Below are 20461 nucleotides of genomic sequence, written 5' to 3' on the forward strand. Positions count from 1 at the left end.
ATTTAAAATCAATTATTGATAAATTTATGTATATGAATGAAAAAAAATGTCAAGCTACTTTTTTTAGGTTTCATATTTCAGTACAAATATAATTCCGATAATCTAACAGATGTTTTTTTATTAACAATTGGAGTATTTTTTTTATATTTAAAAATACCAAAACATATTTTTACTTGCAACTAGAGTGTCAGACAAAAAATGTACGAAAGGGTGTTTCATCTTTGTTTTAGGATTAAAGCATGACTGTTCATTTTCAATGCCACCCTAACTAGTTGTATATCCATATTTAATGCTGGTATTTATGAAATATTTGTAGATTTTAATTTTGAAATTTATTTTACTTCCTAAAACAAATGGTCATATTTAATATTTTCTGAAATTATATAGAAATTAATTTAAAATAGCATTATTAATGCTCAATAATAGTTTTTTAAGAATTGAAACACTAAATCTCTAAAACATTACAACCAAGTGTGGTGTTTATCTTATTAAAATTGATTATCATGCTGGTAGATTTGTAATAAATAATTGAGTAGTTATTGAAAAATTAACGAACTATATTATTCATTAGTTAATTCTAAAAACTTTAAAATTAAAATAAGTTTTATGCAAAAAAGTTTAATTTGAGCAAAGGAATAAAAAGGAAAAGAATAGATCCCCTGAAAATATAACTTATGATAACTTATCACGAAAGGAACATAAAAAAGTAGAAATTTTCTCAAACAATATGTATCGATATCAAGAAATGTTGGATAAATTAAATTATAGAATTTATAAAAAATATTTCTGTTCCTTAAAATTCTGCGAATTAAAATAACGTTTTTATCGTAATAAAATTAAAAGTTGTATCATTTACTGACATTATGAGAATGAGAGATAGTGTATAAAACTTCTTTGTTAGGATAATTAAATCAATCCGATTTGAAATAAATTGATGCACGTTCATTTGGATCTACTGTATATCCCGATGTTGCAAAGATTCTGGTTCATATTTTATTTAATGAAGTAAAACTTCTGCGACTAGTATTTGTCAATTTTTTTTTCAATGTTTAAACCTGAGACTTTCTTATGGTATTATATAATGGTATGAAAAAACGATCGAGGATTTGAAAAATAATTAATAGAATAAAAAGGTGAATTGAAAGGTAATAGTAGTTGTCCCACTAGAGCTGTTGGATACAGTCCGGAAAACAAGACATACCATCACAATTTTGATCTTCTTCAGAGAGGATGGCTCCTCCGCTTTGAAGGACCGACGACCTGCGCAGGAAGTCGAGCACTTTACGGTAGTACAGTTTAACGGGGAATGGGGATCTTCATTCTCTAAGCAGGCTGATCAAAATGGTTACCCACCCGCACACTGACAGAAGCTGGTGATGTTTGTAGAAGTTTCTAAAGAACACAAGATTGTATGCTTTCTTTTAGACATTTTTTTTTACATCGAAAACCTTTTTGAAAATTGCTCATGTGCGATAAATACTTAAAGGTAGATTACATTACAACATGAGTTCCCACGCACGAATTTTAGCTCCACATCCTCCACAATTGTTTACTTTATTATTTTATTTTGTTTTCGGCAACACTATTCCGTCCCACTGTGCTACACTGTACTCCATTTTTTTCTAAATAACTTTCATTTTTCTTTTGTTTTATGTTATTTGTTCCTTTTTCAATGAATGAATTTTTTAGCCTATCAGTTCTCAACATTATAAATTAAGACTTATCTGCTGAAGTTTTTGTCCCTCTTCTTTTGTTTTTGCATCAGATTTTGATACCATTTGTTTGCGTCTCTTACCAAGAATACGTACTGTTGATAGTAAAGATTATATATATGTAGTATATAATCTTGTATTTGATTCCTGCAGTCATTAAACTCTATAGTTAATTAAAGTCATGGACTCTAACAACAGTTAATTTTAAAGTATTTGAGTCCTCACATTTGAAGCATGTACCAGAATTCAATTTAAAAACATAAAACCGGGCTACCAAAGTGGAAGGAACCATCCCCTCTGTAGAGGATCAAAATTGCGATGCCATGTCTTCGGATCATCCTTAGATATTTCCCAAATCATCACCAGTTGTCCATTGTGAAGCTCTAACGTGACATAAATTACCACTATTACTTCTAATGTATATTTTTAGCTTTTAGGATGGTTTTTTAAAAATTAAACTTTAATTTTTTTTTCTGTTTATTTTTCAGTGACGAATTATGGAACTGATTGGCACGTATCTGAAGCTTCTATCAGTTCTCCATACAGAGCATTTTCCAGAGAAAAGCTGTTCGCTGATATAAGTGTCAGGATAGGCTTAAGCAGTGTTAATGTAACATTACAAGGTAAGCTCTAAAAATATACTAAAAAAAATAACTGAATTGATTTTCTATAAATATATACAGAGTGTTCCTCAATCAACACCCTTAATATACAGAGTATAACAAAGGTATTGATCCATCAATAAAAAAGGGGATAAAACTTGTCCTGACAATCAGTTTTAACGAAATCTGACGAATCACTAGCAAAATCATTCACTGTAAAAGGAGATAAAAAAATTATAAATGTCTTTTTAGATTTTTGATGAAACTGAAAAGTGGTTTTAATTTTTCCTTTAATTTGCCCATTAAGCTTTTCAAACAGATCTAGTTAAATCTATTTTAAGATGTATGTCAATATTTTTAGATTTAAAATTTAGGTCAAATGCAAAAATCTTATTTAAAAACATCAGAAATTATTAGTCTTCTGAGCAAACCACATAGAAACCTTTACCAGTTGACAACACGTAAAATTAATTGAACATGCATTTTTTTTTTATTACCCGAAATACACTGCTCAAAAAAATTAGGGGAGCCATGTGCTCCCCTAATTTTTTTGAGCAATGTATATCTATGCATATATATATATGTATATACACTGCTCAAAAAAATTAGGGGAGCACATGGCTCCCCTAATTTTTTTGAGCAGTGTAGATTTTTTCAAAGTATATTATGAAAATCTTAATTTTTACCCTAAGTTTGTGTATAAATAATTAACATGATAAAAATTTAAATTTCTTTAAAATTATTTTATAAATTATTATAATTGTTGCATAATATACACATTTTGCCGATATTTTGATTGAAAATGAAAAATAAGATTATCAAAATGTAGGTTAAATTAAATAATTGCGTAATTGTAAAGAATTTTCAGCTTTCGAACTTCTAAAACTATGCATATTTTCGAATATCCTACATTTCAAATAATACATCATCGACATGAAATGAAAAAAACTAAGCCCTAATTAAATCTTGTATTGAAAATTAAAGCATGTTTTTATAATTTTCACTTCTCGCTACAATCTGTTAAATCCTATAATTATCGAAATTTTTAAAAGCATTGACGAAATCATATGGGTCAGTCAAGGAATTTATTTAATCAAATGACATATTAAAAAAATAACTAACACAAATTTCAAAACTATTAATCTCACGTCTGGTGGTTGCATAAAGTGTTTATGCCTAATCTTTTATTCTACGAAATCCTTTCTCACACTTTCATCTAAAATTTAATTTCCCATTTTTTCCATTAAAAAAGCGGATGACGGTAACGCCCGAACAATGTTAGGTTAATGTTTGAACACACCTTTCTTTCTTTTAAACAATTGTTGCCCACCGCGCATAGCTATAATCTCAAAGAATAATCGTTTTATTTATGAAAAATAAAAATATTTGAAAAGTATCGAAAATTTGCATTTTTTTTCTTCCGTCGGCTGCATCATCACGGATACGCCCCTACATCATAGAAATTTTGATTCTATACTTTATTTACTTTTGATGATTTTCTTTTGTTTGCTCTCTGTAAATTACAATAAATTAAAAAAAACTAACTTATTTTAAACCTAAATCGATTGAAGCCGAACAAATATACCGTTTTAAACATGGTGCGTAATATTTTTAAGTAGTGCTTAAAGGTGCTTATTTCCGATTTTCGTTTTTTAAAAGCCCTCAAAGGTGCTTTTTTCATTGGGTGTTTTTTAAAAAGTGTTTGATTTTCCCTTTTCGAAAAAGAGATTTTTTTTTTCTTTACCGTGTCTATTTTCACCACGTATTATGCAAAAATTGCTTTTCAGATTGGTTTACTCAACGTTTTCACAATTCAGTCTATTTCGGCGCACCGTCGGTCCATAGCGTATGAAAGAGCCAATCATTTTACATGTTTGATGAAATACTTGCGAGTCCGCAAAAGCGTCGATTGTGCTGGGTTTGGTGAGATTCTAGCACTCTTATGTGCCACTCTGTTGTATTTTATAAGATATTCGCAATTTCAGGTTTCATTTTCCACCCTCATTTTTCGAACCGAAAAATCTTTCGATCTTTTTATGGTGGTTAATATAATCAAGAAAAGAGTTCTTCGTCAGAAACTAGTTATTTTATCATGATCATGTAGTTTTTTAACATTATTTTGCATTTTGTTAATGTATATAGTGCTTTAAAAAAAATTTGAGTGCTTAAAAAGTACTAAAGGGTTTTGTTGGAAGATTCGGCTACCCATCCTGTTAATTTCGTAAGCTATATTTCGCAATATGCAAACACACATTTTTATGAAATATCTAAATACCAGTTAACTTTCTTCCGATAAAACTAAAAGGTCAATAAATGGATTAATTATTTCATTGACAGTGGGGACAATTTTTTGGACTGTCATTTTTAGTCTTTTTTTATCGAAATGTACAAGTTCAAGAAAGTCATTTATAACAAGGGGTCACTTAAATGTTAAGACAAACTTTTATGAGAGTTAGGGCAAATCATCAGGATTAAAACTAACATAGTAACCCAGGCCTGAAAATATCTTCATTCACAGCTCGAGTCGCTACCCTATTATGAATTGTTTGTTCGTGTGCTACAGAATAGGTCATAACACTGGATAGGCAACTTCTTTCGGCTTTTTTTCTAGTGTTCTAGTTTTTCTAGTGTCTAATTTATTCTAATGTTAGCTATATCTATGGTTTAATGTATTATTTTTTATTCATTTAAACTTAATTTCCACACTACTACATATGAATGATTTAAATGTTCATATGGAGCGTCACTTTGTTCGAGCTCTTTCGTGGTGAGGCTTTTAAAGAGTCGGTAAAAATACCAAAAATTCTAAAAGCTTTTGTTTTTAAATGTCTACCGCTCTAAAATATTTTTCAAAAAGCATAGTAGTTGGCAGGCCTGATAAAAGGAAAGAGGGGCCTATCCGAGTATGAGGACATTTCCGGTTCCCAAGTAGCCTGATCGGTAGGGTGCTGGGCCCATGTCCGAGAGATCGTGGGTTCGAACCCCGAAGTCTCGCTGTGTACTAAATGGTGACTGATACACGTTAAATCCGTCGAGTCGTAAAGTCCTCCATGTTCCCATAACAAATCAATACCTCTGGAGGAACTGGATTGGAGATTGATCGTTCTCTGATTCAGGTCAAAATTACGATCTGTGGATGTATGAATGGGTTCGCCCTATAAACGGGTGTGACGTATGGGTTTGACAGAAGTCGATTTCTTGGCCATAGATGGTGCCACTGGAAAACAAAAACAATCGCACTCGTATTTGTAGAAAACCCCTTATCAATCAAAGCTTTCTTTTAAAAAATACAACTTCTTAGTGACCTGCGTCTATACTCCCAGTAGCCCCCTCCCCTTTTAATCCATCTGAGATACAAATCCCAAACTTATTGCTATACTTTCTTGCATAGAGTGTTCAAAATTACTCTTTTTTCGTTCGTAATTTATTGCGTTCGTTTCCCAAACCTCTTTAAGTCTGAATTTTTATTGATAAGTATAAGAAATTTCGCATTGTTATTCACCTCTCTCAAGTTATAAAATAATTCCTTTAGTGTTTCTTGAGAAATTTTAAATAATATAAAAAAACTGAGTTACTGAAGCTTTTACAAATTTATTTGCTTAGTACAAAATCAAACTATTTTTCCATAGTTTACAATATCTTTTTTTTTATCACAAAACACATAAATATCAATTATAATTAGAGTTTACTGAAAATATAAAAATCAAGGATTTCACCAAAATTAACAGATATTTTAAAAAGTTTCTCTACACTTCTATTGGTTAAAATAATTACTTTTTTAATGATTTTGTTTATTATCAAAATAATAGAATAATTACAAATTTTAATCGCGAAACTTTAAAGGTCCGGTTAGAAAAGCGATCTGATTTCCTTTATGATGACCTACGGGTTGAGAAAGAAACGAAATTTCTTCATTAAATAATTAATATTTTTAAATTTCTTTTTCTTTATTTTATTCATTAAAATGTATTCTTTTGAGCCTAGTTACCATGTTTTACATTTTAATGCTGCAAGTATTTTTATTGCTTGTAAAGTTTATAAATACTTACTGTGTTAATAGTTAAAGCTTAGTAAAATTTAGAATACATTTCAGTGAATAAAATAAAAACAAAAAATAGAAAAAAAACTAATTAATTTATAAGTACGAAAACAGCATCATACATTAAAATGAAAATAGTCCTCTTACTCTCTGAATAACGTATGAATGCAAAAAAAATTTAGGAAACAAAAGAACAGAGTTACATTAAAACTTGCAGATTATATAAAAAAAGAATTTAAATACGCCGATAATATTTGCATTGATATAACACATTCCATACTGGTTAAACACACCAATTATATTTTCATTGATGAAACTTCCTCCTATATGTCTGATTACATAAATCCATTTCCTTTTCATTGATAAAGTATTAGTAAATATACTCACGTGTGCAACTAGTCTTTAATTATTCATGTTGTGTAAGATCTGTATAATCAATCTAACGAATCACTTCATGGAATAAAATATATCGATTTGATTTCTGTTTTAATTTCTATTAATCACCTTATGAACAAAAGACAAAATAAGATTGATTCACAATCAAGGACAACTGTGGTCTGAATTTATTTCGAAGGACAAGTGAACATACCGCGGTTAATTATTCACACGAAACACATATTTAAATTTGCAATACAGTTATGTAACGGCAGCTATTTAGATTTCGGGCAATTATTTACCATCCATTTTAATTAAAAACTCGTTCTTGTAAGATTCTTGTATTCTATTCTTTTATCTTTTCATGACCGATGATAGCTATTATTTGCAGCTGCAAATTCCTCTTTTTTTTCCCTTTAGTCAGTTCAATCAATTGTCAACAGTAATATATATATTTAATTTTAAACTGTTTGTGTACGCAAAAATATTTTAAATATTTAAAAAATTTTAATACATTTTTATAAAATCTCTAATTGGCAGGATTTTACCAAATTATTAAAATCGATGAAAAATTCTCAATTTTTGCCTATTTTTATAAGCCTAAACTGTAGCATAAATTTTAAAACTTTATTTTTCGGAATTATATTATAGTTTTTCGTTGAAAAGGTTAGTTAAAGGTTTTTGTCTAGAAAAACTGAAAAGCTTTAATTTTAAACTAAATATACTATCTTGCTAAAAAAAAATATCATGACTTTAAAAACGGAAAAATGGTTTAAATATTTAGCAATTTAGTAAACTTTTGTTTTTAAAATCGCCGATTTAGCGAGATTGTTCCACCAAGATGAAATGTCAATATATTTTTTTAATGTTTGCTTTTTCATATGAGCACAAAAAGCACCATTCATTGTTGTAACTTAAATATCAAAAATATTATAAACGCTCTTTTTCTCAAAATTGGGACTTGTCTTCCTCTTGATATTTTCTATCACTTTCGTAAATAGTATAGATATCGTTGACTAAAGATGGACAGAACTTACTTGATATTTTGTGCTGTTTCCATAATTAGTACAGAAGTGCTAATTAGAGATAAACAGAAATTAATCTTATATTTTGTGCCATTTTTAAAATCAGAATATATATTACTGGCTAGAGATAAACAGAACTTACCTGATATTTTGTGCTATTTCCGTAATTAGTACAGAGAGTGCTAATTAGAGATGAACAGAAATTATCCTTATATTTTGTGTCATTCTTAAAATCAGAATATATATTACAGACTAGAGGTGGACAGAACTTGATATTTTGTGCTGTTTCCATAATTAGTACAGAAGTGCTAATTAGAGATGAACAGAAATTAATCTTATATTTTGTGCCATTTTTAAAATCAGAATATATATTACTGGCTAGAGATAAACAGAACTTACCTGATATTTTGTGCTATTTCCGTAATTAGTATAGAGAGTGCTAATTAGAGATGGACAGAAATTAACCTTATATTTTGTGCCATTCTTAAAATCAGAATATATATTACAGACTAGAGGTGGACAGAACTTACTTGATATTTTGTGCTGTTTCCATAATTAGTACAGAAGTGCTAATTAGAGATGAACAGAAATTAATCTTATATTTTCTGCCATTTTTAGAATCAGAATATATATTACTGACTAGAGATGAACAGAACTTACCTGATAATTTGCGCTATTTCCATAATTAGTAGAGTGCTAATTAGAGACAGACAGAAATTGACCTGAATAACTGTTACAAACTCACAACCCTTATAAAAAGATCATAATTCTAAAAAAGCATTGACTCATTTGACCAATGCTTCAAAATAGTTAAGTGCTCTGTTACAATGTATGGAAATACTCTATCTTGTTATCGTTGTCTTTGTAAGCTAAGTTTCGAATAAAATTTACTTATTAAGGGCAGCAATAACGAAAAACCATTATGCAATATTTTAAACTTTCATTCTTGCATTGTATAAAGGTTACTATAATAAATAAAAAGGTAAATCTCAGTCTGTCGCCAATAACTCATCATGTCAAGAACTATGTTAAAACAATCGATATTATTTAATATTTTAAATATTTATGACATGCTATTCAAATAGCTATCTTCAAATAGTTTAACTCCAGTTGTTAGTATTGAATTAGATACTAAAGTGTCTACCCGGCTGTTTCTATTTTATTTGTTATAAGTTTAAAAATTATTATTTTCTTGTTAAAATTAATTCATAAAATTATTACTAAACAACACTGAAGCATAAAAGAAATTATGAACAACACAATTTTTATTGATTTTAAATGTGTAGAAGTTTTAAGTGGTATTTCAGAGAATTCGAGCAAATTAGATTTAATTATATGTTGACTCATGCTTTGTTTATATTTTTTAATCCTTCTTAATATGTTGCTAAAAAAACAGGTTTTCTATATCTTCCTTCATTGCTAACTACACTTGGTTCTTTATTTCCCCGAAAAACACTAATAGGCTGTCAGTACCTTCATTCATTCATTTAGCTCCCCGAAATTTAATACTTAGCAAAATTAATGATGTTCTACAGTTAAAAAATACTAAAATAGCATCTTTTCTCGTGAAATCTCAATTTTTTTCGTAAATGTTTCTTAAAATCTTCGTCCACTAAATTTTTTCAATCATTTGTTTATTTGAATAAAAATTGAAAATGCCGAATATTAAAAAATATTTCTTTCTCTTACTTTTCAGCTAAACCAATTCACAAGAATAGTGATGACATAAATTACAATGAAAGATTTGGATGGATGGGACGTAAGTATAAGGAGTATCAACGGAAAATTTTAAAAGCATTCTCGGAATATCTGAGAATCCTAATGTCTGTAACCTTAACCATAATATGGTGAAAATTTTACTGTAACCTTAATGAACTGCTAAATTGAATCATGTTTCTGTTCAAAGTTGAAAGTAGCATCGTGTTATAAAGTTTAAAAATGACGGTAACATTTTTTTTAAATTTAACACCATATTTTGGGTCTCAGCAGATTCGAACAATGTTATATAGTTAAAAATGCTGTAGGGTTTCTATCAATTATGCATGCTTACTATTTTTATTATTATAATAATTTTGCTAAATTACTACTGCAACTTCATCCGCAGACTTGTTTTTGAAGGTCTAATTTAGTTTTGAATCACTATAAAACCTCGTTAAATCTTTTTCGCCAAAGAGATTCATTTTTAATGGTGTGAGAAGTTAATTCTTGATATTGTTTTAGAATTTTAAAGCTATTTTCTTTATTTCATTTGAGTACGTTGAATAAACACAGTTTTCTTCATAATTTATTGTAAAAGAAAAGATACATTATTGTAAAAGCAAATATTATTTTCAAAAATTTTTTTTTCTATTTAATAATTTTTAAATTGAGACAAAATACCTTTATCACAAATAAGTCAATATATTACGAGTTACTTTATAATACTATAAAGCAGAGATCTTCACACTGCGCTCGGTGCATATCCTAGCACTGCACGAAACAATTTCCAATGCTTATCAAAAAAGAAGAAAATGTTTAAAATTAAAAAGATAATGATAATAAATTAAAAAGAACCTGGTGGCTCAGAGATGGCTCAATTAGAAAGAAAGTGGGGGCTCAGGGGATAGAAAGTTCGCCTACCAAAGAGGTAAACTGGGTTCGAATCCAAGCGATGATTAGTAGATACTAATTTTATGACATATATATATATATATATATATATATATATATATATATATATATATATATATATATATATATATATATATATATATATATATATATATATATATATATTTATAATTGATATTTTAGCCAGGTAAAAACGCTATCAAAATTTGTCAAATCACTAGTAAGAAAAAATTGGATGAAAGCCTTCAAAACCAGTTTGACTGCCTGAGAGAACTTTGTTTTGTTTCTAATAATCTTTTCTCCCTGTTTCCTCCAGCCATCAAGAAGGTTTCATTTCGGCCTCCCTCGGTCAAGCACAATGACATTTCGATTACGTTTTAGTTTTTTCTTCGCTTAAATATTAACTAGTGACACCTAAATTGCATATTTGTTATAGGAATTTGCAGTAAATTACAAATAATGAAACGTTTAAACTGTTCCTCAATTTCTTTTTCAGTTTTTTCTTTTCTTTTTTAAACCTAATTGCACTTTTTTTTTCAATTCCCTCTCGTATCCTTGCTTTTGAAACTGTATTACTCATTTTCTTTCTAATCCTACTTTTCAAAGCAGCTAGGCAACTTCAGATGGAGTTTCGAGAAGCGTTAGTGAAGGGCCTGCCTTTCCCCATTTTGACCATAGCTGAATATCTTAGTCAAAATATGGAAGGATTCTCATGGGGTGGAAAGTACCGGAAAGCTGGATACTATACTTGCATTCTACTGTGGTAACTTTTATTTTTGAAACATATGTATGTAGTACTCACATTTATTTTTTTAAATCAATGAATTTCATTTCATTGTAATGCTATTATCGAGACTTGCAATGCAATAATCTATACAAAGTATAATAAAAACAATCTGATGTTTAAACACAATACAGATGTAAGTTGGAAAAAAGTTATATTGTCTGGAGTAGTAAAGGCCTTTAAAAATAAAGTATGTTACATCTTAAATAATTTTTCAGTTAATGATCTCATTTTTGATTACTACGATCTAGTCCAATTGGATTAATTAAAAACACAAAAAGTTTTCTTTTTTAAGCATTCAGATAACTTACTTCAGAAAAATAAGACAAAATCGCTATCTGGAAATGAACTAGCCCCAATATTTAATAAAGAGGTTAGTCAAGATGTTAAATCCTTTAAATACGAATTCAAAATTTTAGTGAACTATGTTAAATAGTTTTTCCTGTCTATCAGTTTATAAATTTTCGTAAAACTTGGATTTTTCACTTAATAATATGAATGAACAAAAATTAACTGTCCATGTTGTTGTTTTGATTACCTCAATACGCATTAAAGAAACAGATAATTTTTATTCATGGGCAGCTTCTATGCACTTTACTTATAATTTTTAGCTTTTAGCTGTTCATTAATTTACTTTAAAAAAAATTTTGGTTTATTTTTATGAATTATTACCCTCTGGTGCGTTGCAATGCCACCTATCTGAATTGCATTTAAATGAAAATAATTTACGTCATTTTAATGTGGATTTTTGTTCATATGTTAGGGAGAAAAAATTAACTATTTCCCATTTCGTTGTAAGTATGCATATTCAGGAGCTTCTGGACACATAATATTCTTTGTCCCTAAACAAAAGTTTCACAATGACATCAAGTAAAGATTTTAATTTTTGTTTGAACACACGTGCGGTAATATCAAGATGATCCGATGACAATTGTCCAGGCAACAAGTTCTTTAATTTCATCTCACATAATATTGCATGTGAATATAATTAATAAATCTGGTCGTCCATATGCGCGAACATGTGTCATTGCATCATATCATTATTCATTCATGTGCCTTGGAATCCGTAAATGTTATCGGTAGTAGAATAATTTTCCCAAAATCATTTGGATTAATGTTATCATCATTAGTTATTGTATCCCTTAATCAAATGCATTCTTCCGAACGCAATTTGATTCGATTTATTCTAATACAGAGGAAGCGTTTGGTTTCAATTTTCGCATACGTATCGACAATGTACTAATAAAATAATTGTCCCCAGTTTAAGATACGATTTTCAACGATTTGGTGAATCATTATTTTATATGCCTCGAAGTGTTTATTTTGCTGGTTCATTAAGTTTTGAGATATCTCTATGATACGCCATGTAGTTGATGTCTTGAGATGATTGTCTTATGTACGAAATGCCTGATAAGTCACCGTCTGTTTCTTCCAAACAGGACAGCCTTTGCAATGTGGATGCTGATGAACATCCTTCTATGCATGGTTCCTAGATACGGCGCTTACATGATGTTTTTGACTGGAATTCTCATTCTGTGCTGTAATGGCTTATACACCCTGTTGCTGCCAAAGGTACCCCTAATTATCCACTTCGAATCCCAGGTGTTGCGCTTCACATATGGTTGGTGCTTTTGGCTTCTCATGAGCGCAGGTAAGCAAGCTGCACCAAAAGTGCGTTTTAATTTGCATTTGGAGAAACAATTTGAAAGCTTGTACTTTATAACATATGTAAAAAAAAATTGATATTTGATTGATTTTTTTAAACTTTTAATGACAAATACATTTGGATTGTAATATGACATGTGATATGACAGTGCACAAAAAAATAATAAATGGACAACCCTGAATAACTTTTGATCTAATGATCGGTTCGTCACGATATCTTAAGGGTTGAAGGGGGTGACCTCAAATATGCTAATTAATTAGTGCAGAAAATACTCTCAGGAATTATTCAACCGATTTCGCTAAAATTTTGTGTTTCGCCACATAAAATTGTATTTTTAAGATGACGTAAAAAATTGTACACCTTACAATTCAAAGTTTTTTTTCGATATCAATTTAAAAAAAATAATAAATATAAATAAATCTTTATTAAATTATATTTTGCAAGGAATTGGCTTTAGATAAGCGAATTTTGTAATTGTGTGAAAAAAATTTTTTAATTCACTTTACAAGTGCTCGAGCTGTGGTGAAATACACAAAAAGTAAAACGAACATTAAAGGGGTCAAAATTTTGACCACTCTCCTAATCAAACTATGGGGTCCATATTTCCCAGATTGCTGCTACCCCCTATATTTTGAAAGTCAAAAATCTGAATCCATTAAAAAAGAATGCATTTTTAGTCCGAGAAAATACGTTTTTGTGTCCAATTTCATAACTTCAAATATTGTCTGGACTAATTAACAAGCATATTTGAGGCCACCCCCTCGAACCATTACGATTGAGTCCTAGAACGTGAACATCCGATTATTAAAACAAAAACTATTCAAGGTGTTGAGTTTTTATTTTTCTTTACCTTTTTTGGACACTGTACGTCAACATTCATGCTGGGTAATATTTAGTGCGAAAGACAGAAGTTGATCATCGTTCGATTCACTTGAAGAATTGAAATATTTCTCAGAAGTATCCATACTTACATAGAAAAATATTGACTTTCAGTATGCAGTAATGAGGAATAATATATGTAAAAAAATTTCTTCAATTCTAACTTACAACAAAGATTTAGATGGTTAACATGCACTGATGACAAGGTTGTAACATTTCGATAATTAATGTCATTTTTTTCATGTTTTTCAAAGTGAATTTTTTTATATTAACAACAAACATTAATAAAATATATATTGATCATTCTGTTGGATGACCTTTTGCCACCTTTCGGTAAGTTGAAAAATTCCACGTTCGAAGAAGCTTTGATTTTTAGAAGCGAAGAACTGGTCCAACTCATTTTTAATAACCTGATCGGAATCGAAAGTTTCACCATTCAAATGGTTTTGAAGGGATCGAAACAAATGGTAATCCGATAGTGCTAAGTCAGGGCTATAGGGTGGATGTGGCATCAGTTCCCAATTCAGCTCCATTAATTTTTGACGGGTTATCAAAGATGTGTGGGGTCTGGCGTTATCATGATGAAACATAACTCTTTTGCGATTGGCCAGTGCAGGACGTTTTTTCATGATTTCTTCGTTCAATTTCGATAGTTGACGACAGTAGACATTTGAATCAATAATTTGATTCCTTGGACGACCACTATGTGGTGCATCTTGCACATTAAAATTTCCTGCACGAAAGCGAGCAAACCAACGCTGACACTGGCGTTCAGTAAGGCAGTCCTCACCATAAACTTCACTCAATTTCTTCCGAGCTTGCACCGCATTTTTGCCCTTTCGGAAGTAAAACAATAAAATATGACGATAATGCTCTCTTTGAGTGTCCATTTTCAACTAAAATTTTTAACCAACTTGTTGTTTACTAATGACGCTCTGGTTTTGACTAAAGAAAGTCTTAAGTCTAATCTTTAAAATAGTATACCATAATATAAGCTACGCAATCACTACTACATTAAATATGCAATTCAAGTCATCTATGAGAGAAAAACGACATAAATTATCGAACAACCCGATATATTTAGCAATGATTTTGAACTTCCATTGTATCATGAAGACCTTATTTGAATAGTTATCCAGAGCCACTTACTGAAAAAAGAGAGATAGTCATATTTTTATGTTCCTACGAGTCATTTCTATATTATTTTAAAACTCGCACACACTTCCAGTTCCTTTTTACTTTCAAACAGTCAAGATAGGAAAAACAGACACCGCAAATCGGACAAGATAAGAAAAATAATACATTTATTAGACTTTAGGCTCTGTATTTCAAAATGTGACACAGTCGTTCTCTCAAATAAGGATTGTATGTATTTACTCTTCACAATTATACACAACAGTTCATGAAATTTACCTAAGAAGTATTGATACTTATCAACTTATGCGGAAATTATTCTTGAAAATACTACGCTGTCGTATCTACCCATTAGTTTCAAAAAGTAATAAAGTTAATAGCAATTTACTAATAGCATTTTTTGCAACATTATTTCACTTATTATAATTTACAGGACAAAATTTTCACAAGACATTTATTATATTTTTGTACCATATTACGTATACATACTCATAATTAACCTCAAATAATTATATTTATTTTATATTTTATTAAGAAAATACTTTTTGTTTACCGAAAGGAAACCTTTTTACTAAATGATAAAAATACTGCAAGAAACTAGATACTTTGTTAAGAATACGATCAAATTTTTTAACACAGGTCCATCAGATTTTACAAAAATTATATATACATAATATATATTTTTTAAAATACATATTTTTTGAATTTGAGATTTTATTATTTTTGTATCAGTATGTAACTTCTCCTTTTTTTATTTTATGAACAACAATAAACGTCAAAAATTACCTAGTACATGATATTCTGATTTTTTATTTATTATCATCATCGTGATCCATATCTAGTAAAAATACATTAGTGTATTTTATTTTGAAGATTTGCGCATTTTGCAGACAAATTTGCGCATTTACTCGATATTAAAAAAGTAAATGGCTTGATTTTTCTATTTATCAATAATTATATCCATACCCCTCCACGACTAATGGTATTGTTAAATGTATGCTTTATTTTGTTGTTAAAAGTGTGCTCTAATATTTATTTTATAAAGCAAAATGCGTGCTTTTCGGTTAATAAAATTAAATACAAGCTTTCATGAAGATGTTTGTGAGAATCACAGAAATACTGTCCACAATCGTTGTTGATATTTATTGCAAGTTTTAATTTTAAAAAATTGAATTCATGCTTTAAGTATAGTTTAAAATTTAAATTTATTATTCAATTTGTAGCAAAATGTGTGTTTTCAGTTTGATTTGCTCTTTTCTAATTGTTTTAGGAATGCTGTCCACTATTGTTGGCCTCGTGATGTCCCTTTTAGATAATTTCTATCCAAACAAGTTCTCCACTATTTTTGAAGTGGATTATGACACACCATACAGATATTTTGTGGGTCAAGACTCTGCCATCATTCCATCTCCTCTGAAAGAACACCCCTCTTTGGAATTGAGCAGTACAACTTCATCTCAAGAATTCTCGAAAATCGGATCACCCAATAGATCTCCTCTAGGACTCATCAACGATGCTTTTGAAGAAGAAGACGACGATAAGTGCAAAGAATATGGAACAATTATAAACGGAAAACGAGCTGTCAGTTTAAAGAACTTCGGGAAATTTGCGCAGAAAGAAGCCAACAGAAAAAAACACGTTTCATACATGTCGAGGTATGTTTATCTACATTAGCGAGATCATTTTCGACTTTTTTTTTTATTTAGATAAACAATAAACTTTTAACTGTTTAAAAAGGCATTTTTACTATTGGATTTCAAATAAAGTTTTCTGCTCGAATTTAATGGAATTTTTCACCCAAATCAGCGTTTAAGCCAAAATCCAGAATTTGAAAGGTACCGATAAAATAGTTCTGGAGAAATTACATAATGAACTATCTGACTTTTACTATAGAATATGAGACTTTTTATAATAGCTTGGGCAAACTTTTTAATGTAAGTCTCTAACTATTCAATCGATTCACAGTAAATTATAATTTTCGGAATTTTCTAAAACAAAATTACACAGAAAACTTGGTATGGAAATTAAGTATGCGTGACATATTTTAGTTAATATCTTTTTCTTTTTTTTTCTTTTTTTACTCTATTTTTTGACTAAATAAAGACAATCAAATATTTGAAATTCTTCGCCAAAAGTTTCCTATTATTGAATGTTAGACCTTCTTTTTAAATTTATGCAAATCATTTCGAGTTTCTTTACATATTTGGGGGTTCAAAACGTGTAAAAATTGTCAAGTATCTAAAAACATACGTATGAAAGATTTTCAAACGATACCTTCAATGATACTAAACTCGAATCGCAAATTTCTTGACCCAGTAGCGACGCAGGGGCAACTTCAAAATCTTTAAAGGAATCTCAATTTTTTATTGCAGATTTGGATTTTCCAGAAAAATTATCACGATTTGACTTGCTGGTTTTAGTACTTTAATTCATAGGGGGCGCTTGTATTGCAAAAAGAAATGGTGAAGAAATTGTTCAAAGTAGCGATACCTTGAGAAACACATGTCAGATATATAGAAAATGTAAAAATGGAATTGTTAGATGTTCTAAACATTTTATCTATTCATGCCACACGTGACCACCCCCCCTCCCTTTGGTGGTTTGGAAGGATGTAACTACAGCGCCGCCTATGAATCAGAATGCAAGAACCTGCAAGTCAAATCAGTGCATTCTTTTTTTCTGGAAAATCCAAATGTGAAATATAAATTTGGGTTGTCTTTATAACATTTTGAATTTTCTCCACCCTTATACCAGGGCAGAGATTTGGTACAATTGAATGCCTTTTTCTAATATTTCACAAATGTTTTTTTTTATTTATGTCCTGATGGATAAAATTATTTAATAAATTAAAATTGTTGTGATTATTCAAAAATTATGATTAAAGTTTTGATCTAAATATATATTTGATTATTCTCATGATTATATTGGGCATTCTGAAGAAATATTTCAAAGGAAAAATAAAATTATGTACTTACAGACGATTTAAATTATCTTGTAACCAATTGTGTACTGTAAATTATTAGTAACAAATAGCCATATGGAAACGCATGCTTATGCAATTACTATTAAAACTGCTACTGATTACTTTTTTTCATTTCAGAAAAATAAACAGTTTCTCCGGACCCCACATTCCAGTTGGGCATAATGGGAAGCAAGTAAACATTGATATGAAATCTTCAGCGGCGCTCTGGTGATCTACAAGTTGATAAAAACAAAAAAATCTTTGACGATTCCTGAAACGAAAGTTCCTAAAAAACTCGTGGTGTGTACAGAATCGCTACATATCAACTTAACCCATCGCCATTAACTCTCATGAAAATGTGTGGTGTTTGCATGTGTTTTGTGTTTTTTTTTGTTGTACAAACTCTTTCCGTACAATCTGACTTCAAAACGAACTATTTCACGAACTAGGACGAATAATTTTTTTTTTCGCGTGAGACATCCTTGTACTGTACAAGAGTTGATTTGTGTACTCCTTATTTTATTTGAAATGCCAAATGTCCTAACTTTATATGTATAATCCTAGCTTTAATTTATTAATTTGCTTGTTAAGACACGAATTAACCAGCATCGTATGCTGCAAGAAGATATGAATTAACCATCAGCATTGAATGTTGCTACAAGATATGAATTAACCGGCATTGAATTCATGTAAACATCAGTTGTATTTATTTTTGACAGGAAGTGTCTTGAGAAAGGATGGTTTGTTAATTATTTTAAAATTTTCATTCGATTTTACTATTAATCACTGCCAATGACTAGCCTGAAATGTGTGATCCAATTATTGATATTTGTTGTAGAGTGCCGTCCAAAGAAAATGTGTAAATGCCAAATAGCTTGTGTATTGTATATCGTGTCTTCTAAAATTGTTGTGATTTTAATTGATTTTTTTAAATGATGGAATTGAAAGCTGTGCTTCATTCTCTAGTCATGAATCGATAATGACTGGAATCGTTGACTTACACGTTTCTGTATCATTGTGAATAAAGATATTTCAAATTACCCGAGTTGGGTTTTTTTCTTCATAAAATGAATTTATTCCCAAGACAAATGTATGATGGTTTTTCCTTGATGGACCAACATGAATAAGATGGTAACCATCATGACCATCCATCAAAAACCATCATATTTTATGATGGTACCAACAAGACTGACCACCATCACCTCAGATTATGAATTGGAACTACTTTATGTTGGACCAACATAAACAAAACCACCATGGTTTGATGGTATTTTCCGATGGTCCAACAAAACAAATCCATCAAGAGCCAACATGGTGTAATGGTAATTTTTGATAGCCCAACAAAAAAATTAATCAGGAACCAACATATGTTGTTGGTCTCAACTTATACTCCATCAAAAACCATCTTAATTCTTAATGGTACCATTAAGTCTGATCATCACCTCATGTTAAGAATTGGAACTGATTTATGTTGGGCCAACATAGACATAGATGGTGTTTTTCAATAATCCAACAAAAAATCCACCAAGAACCAACATGGAATAGAATTGCATAAGACTTTCAAGCTTTCATTTTAGAATTGCTGTATGATTCATTATTTCATATTTTTTTATAAACAATTGAGGCAGTTATTTCCTCAAATAATAAGTTTTAAAAAAATCGTAAATGCAAGCTTGTACTATAAATTTTTAAAAAACAATACAAATAATGAATCCTAAATTATTGTGCTAATCGATTAACTAAAAGCATGGTCTACAAACCCGACTGTTCTTAATATCATTCTAAATCGGAAATTAATCGTAAGATTTTAGGCAAAACGAAAAAGCTCCATTTTTCGAATAGTTCAGAAGAGCATTTCTAGTGAGAAACACCATCGATTTATCCTTAGGCAATAAGATTTTTTGCTTATTTTGCTATTAATAAGTGAAAGTTTCAAAAACCTATCTGGAAACATTACTGAAATACAGATTCGTTCAAAGAAAAAAAAAGAATAGTTCATTTTTAGAAAAGTAGTAGCTTATTGATATTGCTTCAAACCCTTTAATTAGTTGAATTAAAGTTGAACAATCGTTTTTGGCAGCATTCCTAATTACACACATTTGTGTAAATCGGGTCTTTTAACAATATGCTCGTTAATGTTTCATGTAAAAGAAATAATAATGCAAAAGTGAGGTAAATATAAAATTACTGTGGTCAATCTGCAGTAAATGAGGCTATGCCAATTCTATCGAAATTGATAGCAATTTTACAAGATGGCGGCCAACTGAGAGGACGCAAGAGAAACTTTTCTTTGCAAATTCTCTTTCATCCCCATAAGTAATTTAAAATATAGAAAAAGTGAGTTCAGTTTCAATCGCAAAAAATATTTTTCTCAAATTTCACTTCTCCATTGAGTAATCCTAGTTATCCTGTCATAATTTGTTTTCATTTTAATATATTTTGTATATTTTTTTCTATACTTTGCTATACATCAAGTAACTTTACGGAGGTAAAAGAGAATTTACAATGAAAACTTTCCTTCCGTGGTATAACGTACTCTTAAGGTAGGATAGAAAAAATTTATTGTCTTTTAATTTATATTATTGTAATACTAACGATACTTTGTATTGTAAAAGTTATACTATAAACTTCATACTTTTACATACATAACTCCTTAGAATTTTTTTGTATTGG

The 20461-nt window shown here is 29.7% G+C and overlaps 1 protein-coding gene across 5 annotated transcripts in view; it reads left to right on the top strand.

Moving 5' to 3' along the window:
• LOC107445688 (dual oxidase maturation factor 1) overlaps positions 1-18828 on the top strand; it is a 116718-nt gene extending 97890 nt beyond the window's left edge. For 3 of the 5 annotated variants that reach the window (XM_087165748.1, XM_087165746.1, XM_087165747.1), the window contains 6 exons: positions 2201-2335; positions 9450-9512; positions 10973-11126; positions 12587-12798; positions 16097-16481; positions 17927-18828. In XM_087165748.1, the coding sequence (XP_087021874.1) occupies positions 2201-2335; positions 9450-9512; positions 10973-11126; positions 12587-12798; positions 16097-16481; positions 17927-18020 (1043 nt within the window). In that variant the 3' untranslated portion in view covers positions 18021-18828. Of the gene's footprint in view, positions 1-2200; positions 2336-9449; positions 9513-10969; positions 11127-12586; positions 12799-16096; positions 16482-17926 lie in introns of all 5 variants that reach the window. The other 2 variants (XM_087165744.1, XM_087165745.1) reach the window with 1 other exon arrangement.
• Positions 18829-20461: the final 1633 nt, after the last annotated feature.

The sequence above is a fragment of the Parasteatoda tepidariorum genome, chromosome 6 (assembly GCF_982258835.1).
Source record: "Parasteatoda tepidariorum strain Cologne lab strain chromosome 6, Ptep-v5.0, whole genome shotgun sequence".
In the NCBI taxonomy this organism is placed as follows: Eukaryota; Metazoa; Arthropoda; class Arachnida; order Araneae; family Theridiidae; genus Parasteatoda; species Parasteatoda tepidariorum.